This window comes from Drosophila eugracilis, unplaced genomic scaffold, assembly GCF_018153835.1.
Source record: "Drosophila eugracilis isolate 14026-0451.02 unplaced genomic scaffold, ASM1815383v1 contig_341, whole genome shotgun sequence".
Classification (NCBI taxonomy): Eukaryota; Metazoa; Arthropoda; class Insecta; order Diptera; family Drosophilidae; genus Drosophila; species Drosophila eugracilis.
The window spans coordinates 185527-199777 of record NW_024573196.1 but is presented as its reverse complement, the minus strand read 5'-3'; the positions used below and the strand labels follow the sequence as shown (position 1 = coordinate 199777).

The following is a 14251-nucleotide window of genomic DNA, read 5'->3' as shown; positions in this document are numbered from 1 at the left end:
AATATTTTAAGATGAAAAATAAAGAATTATGAGTAATAATAGCTACAAGTTTGTTGCAGCTAAGTAGTTTTTTGAGCTTATTCGGGCCACCCTTTGCAATTTCGGCGATCGAGAGCTTGACTAGAGCTTGCCAATAATTAAAACTGATCGCCGATATGTTAGCGCTTGAATTTGTAGATCGATCACGATTTCTGTTTTTACCGAACGCATTTTACATTAAAGTTTATTTTACATCAAATGCTTTTCGTAATTATAACATTTTTTTATAACCTTCAGGTACCACCTCCCGTGCATAAGGTTTCGATATTCCGATACCAGACACATGTTTTGACTCACATTATGGTTATTTTAAATATTTTGTCAATATAGGATTTCTAGTTTTACTAAAGATTTCTGTCTCTGAATATTTATTTTCCCATTTCTGAAGGCTTATAATAACAAAAAGATACGTTATAGTCGAGTGCCTAGTATCAGATGTCCAAGATTTTTTTTCATTTCCTGAAAACTATGTAAAGCCAATTTTATAACTGACGGTGATAAAAATATTTTGATTTCGGTAACTCAAATGATGATAAAAATATATTTAACACGGTCGCACAAGAATACAAACTCTAATATAAGCAGACAGTTTGTTAGCAATATTAGATGCTGAAATATAAGAATAAAAATAAGGAACTAAGTAACTGTTTTTAAATAAGTAAGCTTTTATAAAAATAGATAATTATGGATGTATGAATTAAAGTAAATTTTAATTTTAAATTAAATATATGACATAAAAATGTTTTTATAACAATGTATAACGATGTAAGAAATAGAAGTTTACTTCAGTCGTGGCTCTAAGCAGAAGTTCGACAGAGCAAATTTTATATGTTTCTTAATTACTTTTAAATAAATTTTGTTATTATGAAATATTATAAATGTTAATTTTTATTCCTGTAAAAACATTAAATAGCCAAAACATGTAAAAGCAAATATGCAGTTTTATTCATATATCTATTAACAGGTAGTAACTCAGCAATTTAATATTCTGACTGTAAAGAAAGTGTTAATTTCAGAATTATTGGGGATAGTCATTGTGGTTGAGCCAACAAATGAAACAATTACCTTTCTATTAAATCTTTAAAGACCAATCCCAACTTTACTTGAAAGTTACATATTGACCATTAGCGGGAGTTTTTCAACCATCTGATAAGCCAAAATGATGTGTTCAGATAGGACAACTTTAGATAATATATTGAATTTTATAGAGAAAGCAAGTTTTGTCAGGTAACAACTTTATTTTCAGTTATGAGAAGCAAGTATTATCGAAATATTTAAAAAAAACATATAAATATTTATGATTTGTTCAGAATAAGTTGATTTTATACGTTATTTTTAATAAAGAAGAAATAGGGTGGATATTGTACCTTTATATAACCCTAAAGAAGCTGAATTAATAGTAATGGGTTTCCTATAATAAAGTAGCTAAATAATTTAACTTTTGGTTTAAAACTTATTGACAAAGGGTTTGAGGTCCTTTTAGAAGCTGTTTACGTGTATATCAATATTGGCATCTTAAATATTTAAGAAATATACAATAAATTTATTTAAAAAAAATTGGGAGAAATTAAATAAATTAAAACGGTGATTTCCAAAAGTATTAAAAATACTATCAGCTTCTAAAACCAACTTCCAGTTCCTATCTTTGAACTAAGACCGCCAATACCTTTTCCCAGTCGCCTGGCCACCATATTGGTAACAGCAGAAGCTTGAGTTAGTTGGTAACCCCTTGGTAAGTTAGAGGTAGGTTCGTCACCATTGTCTTCCACTACCAATCATTTAACAATAAAAAACTGTCTCTACACAAATAAACCTATTGTGTGTTTAATTCATTTTAATAATTAAAGGTGCAAATTCGTTGAACTCCCCGAAACAATAAATAATATAATAATAACGTAATAATATGGTTAAATAATATAACATTCAGAATCTTAGCGATCTTATCCTTTCTCTGTTTTCTAAATAAATTGACCCTTTTTGTTTTAAAATGTATATACATATAGAAATTCTAAATTAAAAAACACTTGAAAATATAAAAAAACCGTTTTGGCTTATCGTTGTTTTGTGCTATCAGTCTTTGCCCTTCACCAGGGGATATTACCTAAACCCATTACCGCCGTTAAAAAAGCTTCAGACGAGCTAAAATTTATTTAATTTCTTTACAAGAATTTTTGTTTTTCGATTTTAATTTTACCGCACTCAAAAAATTTAGCGCCCAGTGCCTAAGCACAGAGAGCACATGGTGTAAATCCGGAACTACCAATTTCATTCATGTTTTAAGCACTTAGATGAATATTATTAATATATTTATTAACATTTTTAGCTTATTTTGAATACACCAAATTATTAATGATAGATACATTTATCAGTTCTTTACTTAATAGAAATTTATATAAACGATGATATATGCACAAAAACACAGATTCTATAGAATTAATATGACAAAAGATCTGAACTTGATTTACATAAATAACCTAGTCAACTCCTTATAAGCGGTATAACAGACGCTAATAATCTCATTTCGTTTTCAATTATCGCGCACACCTAAAAAATATCAAAGAACTTATTTTCCTTTAAAAAAATGGAGGGTAAGTCAATGTGCAAAATAAATTCTTAAATAAAATTTTTGCTTTTACCAATACTGAGGAGCTAATTACAATTTAATTAGATTTACAAAAAAATCTACATCCAAGAACTAGTTACCAATGATTTTACTAGGCTATAGCTAACATTTATTGTTCAGAAATACTTATTCACAGCTCTAAAGAAATTAGAGTGGTTAATATCGTGCTGCCATACTTACTCCCATACTAAAAATCCAATTACAAATAAAAGGTTGACATGGCTGTATTCATAATTTGAGTCAAGAATATTTAGTCCTTTGACAGCAATATTCTGCCTTTTTTGTAGTATATTACAAAGCATGGCTTCGGTACTTTTCTTAAATTAAAAAGAAATGCACTTTTTTATAAACTGACTATATAAAACATTCTTGGCCTTAAAAAAAATTAAATTTAGTGTAATTTAAAGTCCTTACAATTCCTAAAATGTCATATGTATGTCAGCAATTAGATGTTCCGTCACCATCGAGAGTACCGGCGACATTTTCTAATTTTCGGGAAAGATGCATCTTCCTGCAGTTTATATCGGTTTCAAGTGCTTCCATAATCTTATAACACACAGATAAAAAAATTGATTAAAGTCAAAATAAATGCACATTTACGTTAATTCACTAACCTGATCCTTATACTTGGTTATATAAATATATAACTCTTTTAGTGCAGAAATTGTATCAAATTCATCGTTCTGCCGAACAGAAAGTTGTTGCATAGCTGTACTCATTTCTTGGTCGCTTATTTGTGGAAGCCTTGACACATCGCGGTAAAATTCCTTAACCATAATTCTATAGTTGGGAATATCCTGAATCGGAAAACATTTTATGTCTTTTATTACAAATTTGTAATTTTCACTTTTAAAAAGTTAATAAAAGTGTTAAATTTTTTTTATGTGTGATTGTAAAACTAGACAGCCGTGTACTTCGACTATAACTTACCCAATACACTTTTAATCAATTAAAGAATAAATATGTTAGTAGATGTGTTCATACGGAAAGACTAAACAAACAAACCGTAGAAAACGGCATTAAAAAAGGACTTTCATATTACATAATAATTTTTTTCTGTCTCTTCTTGGGATCTTCAAAACAAAAGCTAGGAAGTTAAGGTTCATTATGCAAGTATAGTGATGCGTAGGAAATGTTTATTATAAATATATTAATATATTTCCTTTAGAATTAAAAAAATAATAAAATGGTTTGCTACTTATTTTAGCTTTGTTATTGAATATACTCTTTAGGGATCTGGTAACATGTAGCGCTAGTAACATTTTCAACGACGTCAATTTATACTAGCGAAATTATTATTTCAAATTGGTTAGCACAGGAACGGTTATGTAATATTAGACAAGTAAAAATTATACTCGATATAACAATAAGTTTCATTTGTATACTTACTTTCGCAAAAAGCAACTTGTTAGACGGTGAATCTTTTCCAAGTCTGTGCTCTGATGTTGAGCAGGCATCCATAAAAGTTTGCGCGATGACACTTAAACAAGAATCCACACAAAATGTTTTATTTACATCAAATATAAAATCTGGATTCTTTATAAAATTAACCCAAAAACGAAGGGGCAAACAATTTGATTTCCAGGCGTGTACTATGTCAGTATCGCCAATATCATGACGTCGCGCAGCCTCATCTAGTAAATCAAAAAGCCATTTAACTGCAGGTGGCAATTCCTCATTAACAGTTAAAATAATTGAGAAGAAATCATCAACAAATTTTTGTATAGTTCCCTTAGTGGCCAAAAGACGTGTTAGGTACACTTCTGGTATCGTTTTGTTTACCCTCTCATTACAATTATTTCCACAATGGGAAGATTGCAATCCTGGAGAGGTTCCAGACAAGACAGAATTTTTAATGTTCATATAATGGTCAGGCATTGTTGGTTTTATAAGGTGGTACAGTCGAGGCTGCTGCAACCCTGACTCGATGTCATTATTAATTATAATATGGCTTTGAGAATTATTTATAAAATAAACTGCAAGAAAACAGAATGGTAGCGTTATTAAGTGAATTTAAATGTAATTATTACTTACAATTGTGGTATGGTGCCGTATTTTGATGTTTAGTGTAGGGTATATGGTAATTATCATTTTGTCTTGCTATTAGTGACATTACAGCCGATTCCTTAACTCCATAATGAGCCAATGTATTTAGGCGTTTCCATCCGTTAATAGTTTTTGTAGTTAAGTCTTCATCCTGTAATGTGAGATGACCTCCTCGCCCGTGCCTCCATTCTAAGTCAACTTCGTGTACAGAAGGTCTCATTGAAAACGGAGTATTTTTAAAAATTGCGTCTAGAATTTTAAGCTTGACTTGAGAAATGGTGTCCCAATCGTTTACGCGACATTGGACTTTCTCATCAAGATCATCTTGTAAAATGTGCAATATAACAACAGAATGGGTAACTTGTTCGTGCAGAAGCCGTTCTTCTGAAAGTGAATAACGAGCATCATTGGTTATTGCGTCCACTAAGCCCTTTTCAATTTGATGCTTTATTGCCTTGAACAACAAAAATAAATTGTTTCCAGCGTACTCTTTTAGGTAGTCATACATACATATTGCTAAATAATTGGTTAACATTTTTTCAACAACGCTTTCAGTGCGTCTTAGCATTAAATGAGGATGCTTGCTTGCAAGTGATTTATCTATTAAACGCAATAGAAGGGACTTTAGAATTTCGGTGGCATATTCCATTTTGTTCATTAAAACAACCATAAGTAAAGAGGCTACGTTGACTCTGTCCCGTATGGAAAATGACGACCGTTGGGCTTCTAATGTTTCTATAAACATTAGTAAAAAATATTTGTTTCCAATTAGTTGCTCAAATTGCACCATAGCAGCGTCATAGTTTGTGTGGTGGTTATTTTCGCGAAACTTCTGAGAATTTAAAATTGGATGATCTGAGACACCGGGAAAGAACACTTTCATTATGTAGTTAACGTGATCTAACGTTGGTATACCGGTGCTCTCCAAATCTGCTGTTAGATCGGTCATGTCAGTTTGTAGCTCAGCAAAAGCCTGTTTACACTCTGAACGTACGTTGCTTTCCAATGTAATCATCTGAATCTGAATGCGTTTGTACTCACGTTCTGCTTGTGTTGATTTCCTTCTAAATATTATAAGTATTATAACTAGAATAATAACAAGAAAGGCTACCGTGAACATAACGACAAACAAAGCATGAGAAAAAACATATGGCTTATTTAAATCATACTTCAGATAACCAATTACAAAACGCAAATTTCGTCCAACTTTAACAACAACTAGCGGTAGATCAGTCGATTGATCCACGCCATTTTCATCAGTTGGGAGTGGTTGATGCTCAGGCGGAATGCATAAAAGTTGGGTAAGAGCCAGGCTGGTAATATTGCATTGAATGGTACCAATAGTTACATTAACATCATATTCATCAGCTGCCAAATTTAAAAGCTCGCCTTCTATGACCAAGCTGTCACCCTTATATAGTTTAATGCCGTCGTTGGGAAATGGAAAATATTTTGGATCGGCTAAATAAACGATGGTGCTCCTAATATCATGAAAATATTTATTTAAGTCTCTAACGAGCTGTACATTGTCCATAACAAAACTGAGTTGTAAATTCAGTTGAGTTTCATGAACCTTTACAAAAGTTGTAACATCCATATTATTATTGACGAAATAGTTAGAAGCAGTTTCTCCTGTTGTGTATATGTGAAAATTGTCCACTAAGTCCACTCTTCGCTTTTGCCTAGCAAATTCATGTTTGAATCCACTATCAGTTGCAGCCGAAGAGTTTTTGAAGTCCAATTCTGAATTCGGCACTCTGTTGATAGTTCTACTTGTCCAAAATTTATGATTTACTGGAGGCGATGGACATTCCATTTGATTTGAGCTAATGACTACGCATGACGTTTTGTTCACTCGTTCATTGTCAAAAAAAACTTCCAGTTCTGGTTTTTGAATTGAGTCGAGATATATTCCATGAACAGTCAGTACGCGACCACCACTAACAAAACTACGCAAAGGCTTAATTTGCATTATTCGCGGGTCCTGAGTATAGTTAAAAATGGAACAGGACTGCCGTGGTGGCGTACGGAATTGATAAGAACCAAAATTATTTCGTGCTGTGTTCCGATTAGTAAAGGTTGAGGACGAAACCTGGCATTCTAATGTTCTGTTGGCACCATCAATAACAAGGTGGAGAGATCGTATTGGTTCTGGCTGTGTAGCCTCTGATGTAGTACAGCTTACTTGGGATGATGAAGCTTGAGTAACATTTATATGACACTCATATTCATCTAAAAATGCCCGCATTGTTGACCCGATGTTCAAAAATTTTCCTATCAATGACAATTGTGTTCCCCCCGACCGGGGTCCCATTGGTGGATATAATCCTGTTAACAGCACATTCTTAAAATGAAACTGTACACTTGATTCAGTATAACCTGCTTCATTCGCCACTTTTATAGGGGCTGACATTTCATACATCACAGCTCCAGTGCGGCATTCAATTTTTACTGATATTTCGTAATTAACTAGTTCACACGGCACAGATCCGATAAATATTTTTCCTCGCACATCATCTTCGCGAATACCCAAATTACTTCCTTCGATTGTAATAAGAGTACCTCCTTCAATTGGTCCAGATAACGGTTTAATAATATCGATCCTTGGTAAGGGGCACTCATTTTTTTCTACACCCATACCCATTTTATATTCCGTGCTAATAGAGGTTTGGTCAGATACGCAAGTCTCATTATATACACATGAGTTGCCGCACCAAGCGCATTTGTATTTGGGATTACGAGTTACACACAAGCTGCAATCAGCATGATCCCGATGTGAACCGAGTACGTCACACTTGTACAATGTAACAACTGCGGTGTCCACATAGTGCTGAAAATTCCATGTAACTACAACCTTGGCCTGGTATTCATGTATATTGGTCTCATAAAAATAAGGTGTTTTTTCACAAACAACAATTTTGTTTGATTCAATATGCGCAGGCAATAGCATCTGAGCGGCTTCTATATGTACCGTACATAAAAAACCAGCATGAACGCTTTTGGGTTTTGGTAAGTTTTCAATTTCTAGCCGAATTTCTTTCGGCACTCGTACCGGTAAAAGAATTGCCGGTCGAATCTTTTTTAGGTGGGGGCATTGGCCAACACTACTTACAGCATTTTCCACATTACGGCATTTTAATGATTTGTGGACACACTTATTGTCAAAAATACACCAATTGCAGCCCCAGGAGCTGTGCAGACATTCCTGACAGTTTCCATGATGTGAACAATCAAAGAATGCAAAATATCTTGATACAAAGTCCTTATTTGTCTCCGAACTTCTTACTGATAATGGTACCAACACATGGTCAGTATTACTAGGTATTACTGGTCTTTCATCTAGTGGGGGCGTAGCACATCCGAGTCCATTATCCAGAATTTCAGCATCAATTGGGGTAGAGTTTCCGAAAACACATCGGTATTTTGCATTAAAGGGTTCGGGTAGTGTTCGAATTATTAAATTCAGGTGTGCAATCTCGGTAATTGGTATTTTATCTGGGATAATAGATTCAAACTCAATGCATTGCTGCCCACTGCCCAATGAAAGCCATCGTGACGCAGATGTATCTCGTTGACAAGTTGACCGTACGGTGCATCGTTTTTCCAAAGAACACCATCCACAAAAAGGATCCCGGGACTCCAAGCAAGCTGAACAATTTGTATACACAGAACAGTGCTCAATTCTAAGCTTTGTAATTCTACGTTCGGATAGTACGTAAAGAAAATCTTTTTTGGAAGACATCATAGTATTTGGTAGTATACGGTTTCCAGCATCCACCACAATTTCTTCGTACTCACCTGGACTTTGGCCAGATAATAAAACTTTTTTGATTACTCCCATGTCGGTCCCAAGAAAAGCAAGAGAATGTTGTTGATCAGTCGTTGAAGTAGCTGTCACGGATGTTACGGACACGTTATTAAAGTGAAAGAGAGCACGGGCAGTGATTGGGGATACTCCGCTTATTTTAAGTCCTACAGAACAAAAATTATAAATGTTACCGAGCGAACCAACCAATGGGCATCTCCCATCATTAATAGTGCCCGATATATAACCCAAATTTCGATCCTTTATAGTTCCGTTAAAGCATAGATGGATATTTTCTATAAACATGTCTTCAATATCTTTTATACTATATATGCACATTGCCGACATTCTTTCTGGCTGATCGCTTATCTCTTTCGAAGGCGAAAAGACGGTTACTAATACGTGGTCGTCTTTTTTTATGCCCATTTTTTGAGCTAACTTTAGGCTGGCCGGTGTAAGCTTAGCATCGCGTAATATGTTGTAATCAATATTATTTTCAGTAGCTGTACATTGAACAGTTATTTCAGTATAACTGTCATAATTAGGATCGGTAATACATATACGAGCCAATCTGGTTACGTAACCTGCCTCATCAGCTAAATGTGACTTTTTTTGAACAATAATAAAGTATGCGTATTCAGAAGAATTAAAGCCATATACATAATCGACTAAAAAATGATCCCGATATTTGACATCAATATTTATAATTGACTGCTGTATTGAAAATTCCGCATAACTTAGATCATCAAGACGACGGGATGAAATCGCAGGCACATCATGGCGATAATCACCAACATTTGTAAATGTGGTTCCGACATATAAAATATCCTCCTCTTTCCACGAATATCTTGCAGGACCTACAAATGCATATGTGGATGCATTTTCATCGTTGGCAGCCAATGGCACTGCAAAAAACTGAGGTGTCGCTGGAAACCTTGGCAGGCTGTAAATTTCACAGGCCCCTGTCAATAAAAATAAAACAAATTATTATAAGAAATATTGCTAGCTTTGCGCAGAACCATTATTTAAAAACATATTTCAAAAGTAAATAACACAAGAAACGCTATGGTCAAGTATCGCGACTATAAGGTCGGAAACTATTCTTTCAACCTGTTATATACTTTTTAACGAAAGCAATGTACCCTTTTACTTTATGAGTAACTGGTGTTATAAAGAAGTCCAAATTTATGTACAGTTGACCCCATTTATAAATTGGAAGCCCAACTGGTCGAACCATATAATCAGACAATATATTAGGTTGTCAAAAAAGTCTTGCGGTATTTTCGATAGTAGGCGCTGAAAGCGCGTAGTTCTTGTTTTATTCGTCCCGTCAGGTCATACTATACCTTTTTGGAAAGCTCATTTCATGCTAATACTTGTTTGATTGATTGTCTGCATATTTTACAGTACTACTACCATAAAGGCAAAAATGCATCTCAGGCCGCCAATAAAATTTGTGCAGTTTATGGACCCGATACAGTTTCCATTTCCACAACGATGGTATCAACGTTTTCGTTCTGGTGTAAAGGTGGTCGAAGATGCGCCACGCTCCGGAAGGCCTGTCGTCGAAAATTGCGAAAAAATCGCTGAATTGGTTGAAAGAGACCGGCAAAGTAGCAGCCGTAGCATCGGTCAAAAGCTGGGCATGAGTCATCAAACCGTTATAAACCATTTGAAGAAGCTTGAAGTCACTAAGAAGCTCGATGTATGGGTGCCACACGACTTGACGCAAATAAACATCTTTGACCGTATCGACGCATGCGAATCGCTTCTAAATCGCAACATAATCAACCCGTTTTTGAAGAGTATGGTGACTGGCGATGAAAAGTGTGTCACTTACGATAACGTAAGGCGCAAACGGTCGTGGTCGAAAAGCGGTGAAGCGGCCCAGACTGTGGCCATGGCGAACGCGCTTGGTAGTCTGAAGTTGGACACAAAGAGAGTTGGCATCTCGTTGGGAACGCGTCGTCGAACAAAACGGCGCATATTTGACGTGAATCGCATTATTGTAACCAATTTTATGAACAATTGAAAATTCAATAAATATACCGCAAGTCTTTTTTGACATCCTAATATATAGCTAATTTTGACAAGTTTTATTTTTTTTAAGGATATGCGCCAGGTACATATTTTTTACTCGATGCTATATAAAATAAAATAAGTTTTATTTATTGTAGCTTGGAAACTAAAAAAAAAACATATCCGTTACTGTTTTACACAATTTAAAAGTATTCATTTTGCAAGTGGAAATCAACAAAGCGCTACCTCTTGTCAAAAAAGCATGTTTACTAACTGATGGTGACGTCACTGTTCATGTGAGCCTTTATAACCTACATTATAGTTACCGAGATATCAGTTTTTCTACAAAAAGCGACAACCGTCTTTCGAGATTGGTGGGCGTAAGAGTAAGCGTGGAGGGATAATGGTACCACCATAAGATGCTTACCACCATAAGATGCTTATTACTTAAATCAAACTCTATCTCTAGCTTTAATAGTTCCTGAGATTTCAGCAATTTTAGTTAGTGGGTGTTAGAGTGGGCGTGGCAGGTTGCTAAATTAAACTTGCGCTGCGTAGTGGCCTAAAGAATCTGCCTTACTAATCTCAACTTTTTAGCTTCTATAGTTTCTGAGATCTTCGCATCCATACGGACGGAAAGACAGAAAGACAAGGCCTAATCGATTTCGCTATTGATCCTGATCAAGAATATTTATACCTTATAGGGTCGGAAACTATTCCTCCCACCTGTTACATAGTTTTCAACGATTCTAATATACCCTTTTACTCTACGAGTAACGCGTATAACAATAGAATACAATACATAATGAGAAAATAAATGTGTCATCAATGAAATGTTGTTACACTGACTCGTTTTATGAATGTTTGATAATTCACCTCCGTTAATAGTTTTCTAAAATCTTTCATTTTTTCTGCACCTAAATCTTCTGCTCGATCTGAATAGGTCATATACTTTGTCTTTAAGGCATATATTGCTTCCCGTTACACTCTTTCATCCTGGCGAAATTACCTTGTTCTTAGAAAAAAATGTACTTTTCCGTGTTAGACCCTCGAAGAACTTCTACGTGAAGTGCATTTGACTTACAACGCTTTTTATTGTCCTTCTTATCTTCGTTCTTCCTATATTTCTTCACAACTTTAACCAAAAACCTTATAATCAAGTGACTCGGCTGTCTGCTAATAATAAATTTATTAACCTACCTACCTACCTACTAACCTTTCATTTCAGAATCAACATGCTGAACAGATATGTGAGCCCTATAGTGGGTTTGGTCAGATGACCCTTTTACTTTGCCAGTACAATTTTTAGTTAATATTCCATAAAAGGTTCTGTCGAGATGCAACAATAAAATTGGCTTATATTTGAACTGGCTATGGCGTTGGGTGTTATAACATTAATTTCATAATAAATTTTTATATATTGTGTTAAGCCAAGCAGCCAAAGACGGATTTAATTTAAATATTTCGAATAAGAACATTTTTAAAAGCCTTTGTTTTAGATTGAAAACAAAAGAATCTCATAACAATGTAAAAAGTCGTTCCAATCTTTCCTTTAACGTACAGTGGCTCGAAACTTATTTCGTGCAGTTACCTAACAGTATTTGCAGTTTTCCTTAATTTTTTCCCATTTCATCAGGAAATGGGAAGTCATGACTTATCTGGAACTGCCTTATGTTGCTATAAGGATAGTACAGTCTCCAGATTTAATTGTGATCGAACAAAAACGATCGAAAAAATGTTCTTATGGAAGACAGGCAAAAAATTACAGTGGAATCCACTAAAAAGTAAGTTTCTTCCATGGTAAATCGTCTCAAAGCTGTCTTGAACCAGAAAGTAGGACATACATTTTAGCTCTTAAATTACAAATAAAAAGTTAAGTATAATCTGGTGCACAAAATAAGCTGAGGGAATGAAAAAGGCTGAAAATTTTGTTTTTATTATAATTTAAACTTATTTTATTATAATAAGTTTTTTGTTTTTATGATTAGAATATCGTTTTAGCTTAATAACCATATTAATACTCCCTATTAAAATACTGCGTTTAAATTTTTCTGTTATCTTTTTTAGTTTAGGAGGAATAACGACTGAAACTTTTTTTAGGTAACTGCACGGAATCCCCATCAAATAAATAAATACATTTTCATCAATTTCTTTTCCTTACAATATGTTTTTTTTTTATATATACATTTATTAAGGATATTACCTTGCCGAATGCTGCCACACGATATAAGAATGCCATCGTCAGTATAGCTGACTACAAGAATTTTATTGTAATTATTGACCAGCGATGTCTCAATATCCTCTGGACAGCCTCCTGCGTGGCACTGAGGAGAATCATTAACGGGTCCAGTTACAGCTTCAGCAAGCACTCGAAGGTTTTCATTAAGTTTGAGTATTTTATTCGTGGCTCCCGCAAACAAGACATTGTGCATTAAATCAAAGCTCAGATGTGTAAAATAGTTTTTTAACTGAGAATTTATATCACTATCTATATTATTTCCATTTGTACGGTTTCCATAGTTATATGTTGCTGAAGGTGCCGATAATGGGGGAAGGTTAAATTGGGCGACAATGTCATTTGAATGAAAGGACATCTGAGCCGGCATTTCTTTAGCGCAGTCTACGGAACCGAGTTGCGAACTGAATATGGTAATAATGCACAGGCCATAAATTATTATCAGGAATTCCGGAAAATAAAAGTTTTTTCGCAACATATTTGTTAATGTTTTTATAAAAAATTTGTGTATAAACTTTTAGTGGTATTTGAGCATCGTTTTCAATCACATTGTAGGTCCATTGGTAAGTTCTTATTATTATTTTTTTATATTATTTTAGCCTATAAGAATCTACACAATAGTTTTAACTTATAATATGCCATCACGATAATTTATATTTTTTAAAGACCGTTTGTATAAAATCATTTAATTAGAGTAAACAAATATTTATAACAAATTTTCAAAGCAACGCTTAGTGTCTACACTATCAACGATAGAGCAGGGAAAAGTAAATTGGGCTTATCGATAAATCGAATACGATTCGCAGTGTTATTTTTTGTATTCTCATAAAAAAGTGTATTCACACGGAATACATCTTTGAGGTAAAGCTGTTTGAAAACCAATCCATAGATCGATAAGTTGAATTTGCATATTAAGGGACATAGGCTTGAAAAGATTTGAAAATGAATTAAAATTTAAAACATTTTCGCCACATGCAAACTAATGCCGCAAAATTATTTTGTGTAATGAATCTCCTCTATAAATCGTCGTTGTATATTCACCTTGTTTTATTTTATTAATTTAAAGGTTTGTTTTAAATGAATAGTAAAATCAGCATAAACGAAAAATTATATTCATATGATTATTAATTATTATTATACCCGTTACTCGTAGAGTCAAGGGTATTTCTAGATTCGTTGAAAAGTGTGTAACAGGTAGAAGGAAGCGTTTCCGATAAAAAATATATATATATATTTGTGATCAGTATAAATAGCGAAGACGATTAAGCCATGTCCGTCCGTTCGTATGAACGCTGAGGTCTCAGGAGCAAATAATACGAAGATGAGAATAGGCAATCAGGTTCTTGAGGTCTCCACGCAAGTTTATTTATTTATTCAGAAGTCCAGACTTGGCAACTTTAAGCTGTTCTCACTCTTACGTCCACAACATTTAAAATCGGTAAATTATAAGTAATTTATGTACAAATTTACCTTATATGACCTT

At 34.1% G+C, this 14251-nt stretch overlaps 1 protein-coding gene across 4 annotated transcripts; it reads right to left on the bottom strand.

The window, feature by feature from the left end:
* Nucleotides 1-962: 962 nt before the first annotated feature.
* On the bottom strand, nucleotides 963-13518 carry LOC108108873 (plexin-B). 4 transcript variants are annotated; one of them, XR_005993830.1, is made up of 6 exons: nucleotides 12736-13518; nucleotides 4697-9475; nucleotides 4052-4638; nucleotides 3277-3459; nucleotides 2843-3208; nucleotides 963-2583 (listed from the first exon to the last, which is right to left on the bottom strand). XR_005993830.1 is itself a non-coding variant. In XM_041818596.1 (6 exons), the coding sequence occupies exons 1-5, from the start codon at nucleotides 13244-13246 to the stop codon at nucleotides 3101-3103; spliced, it is 6168 nt and encodes a 2055-aa protein (XP_041674530.1). In that variant the 5' UTR covers nucleotides 13247-13518; the 3' UTR covers nucleotides 963-2979; nucleotides 3077-3100. The 4 variants fall into 4 exon arrangements, 3 of the variants coding, with proteins under 3 accessions (XP_041674530.1, XP_017072583.2, XP_041674531.1); XM_041818596.1 differs by having other exon boundaries at nucleotides 963-2979; nucleotides 3077-3208; XM_017217094.2 differs by having other exon boundaries at nucleotides 963-3208.
* Nucleotides 13519-14251: the final 733 nt, after the last annotated feature.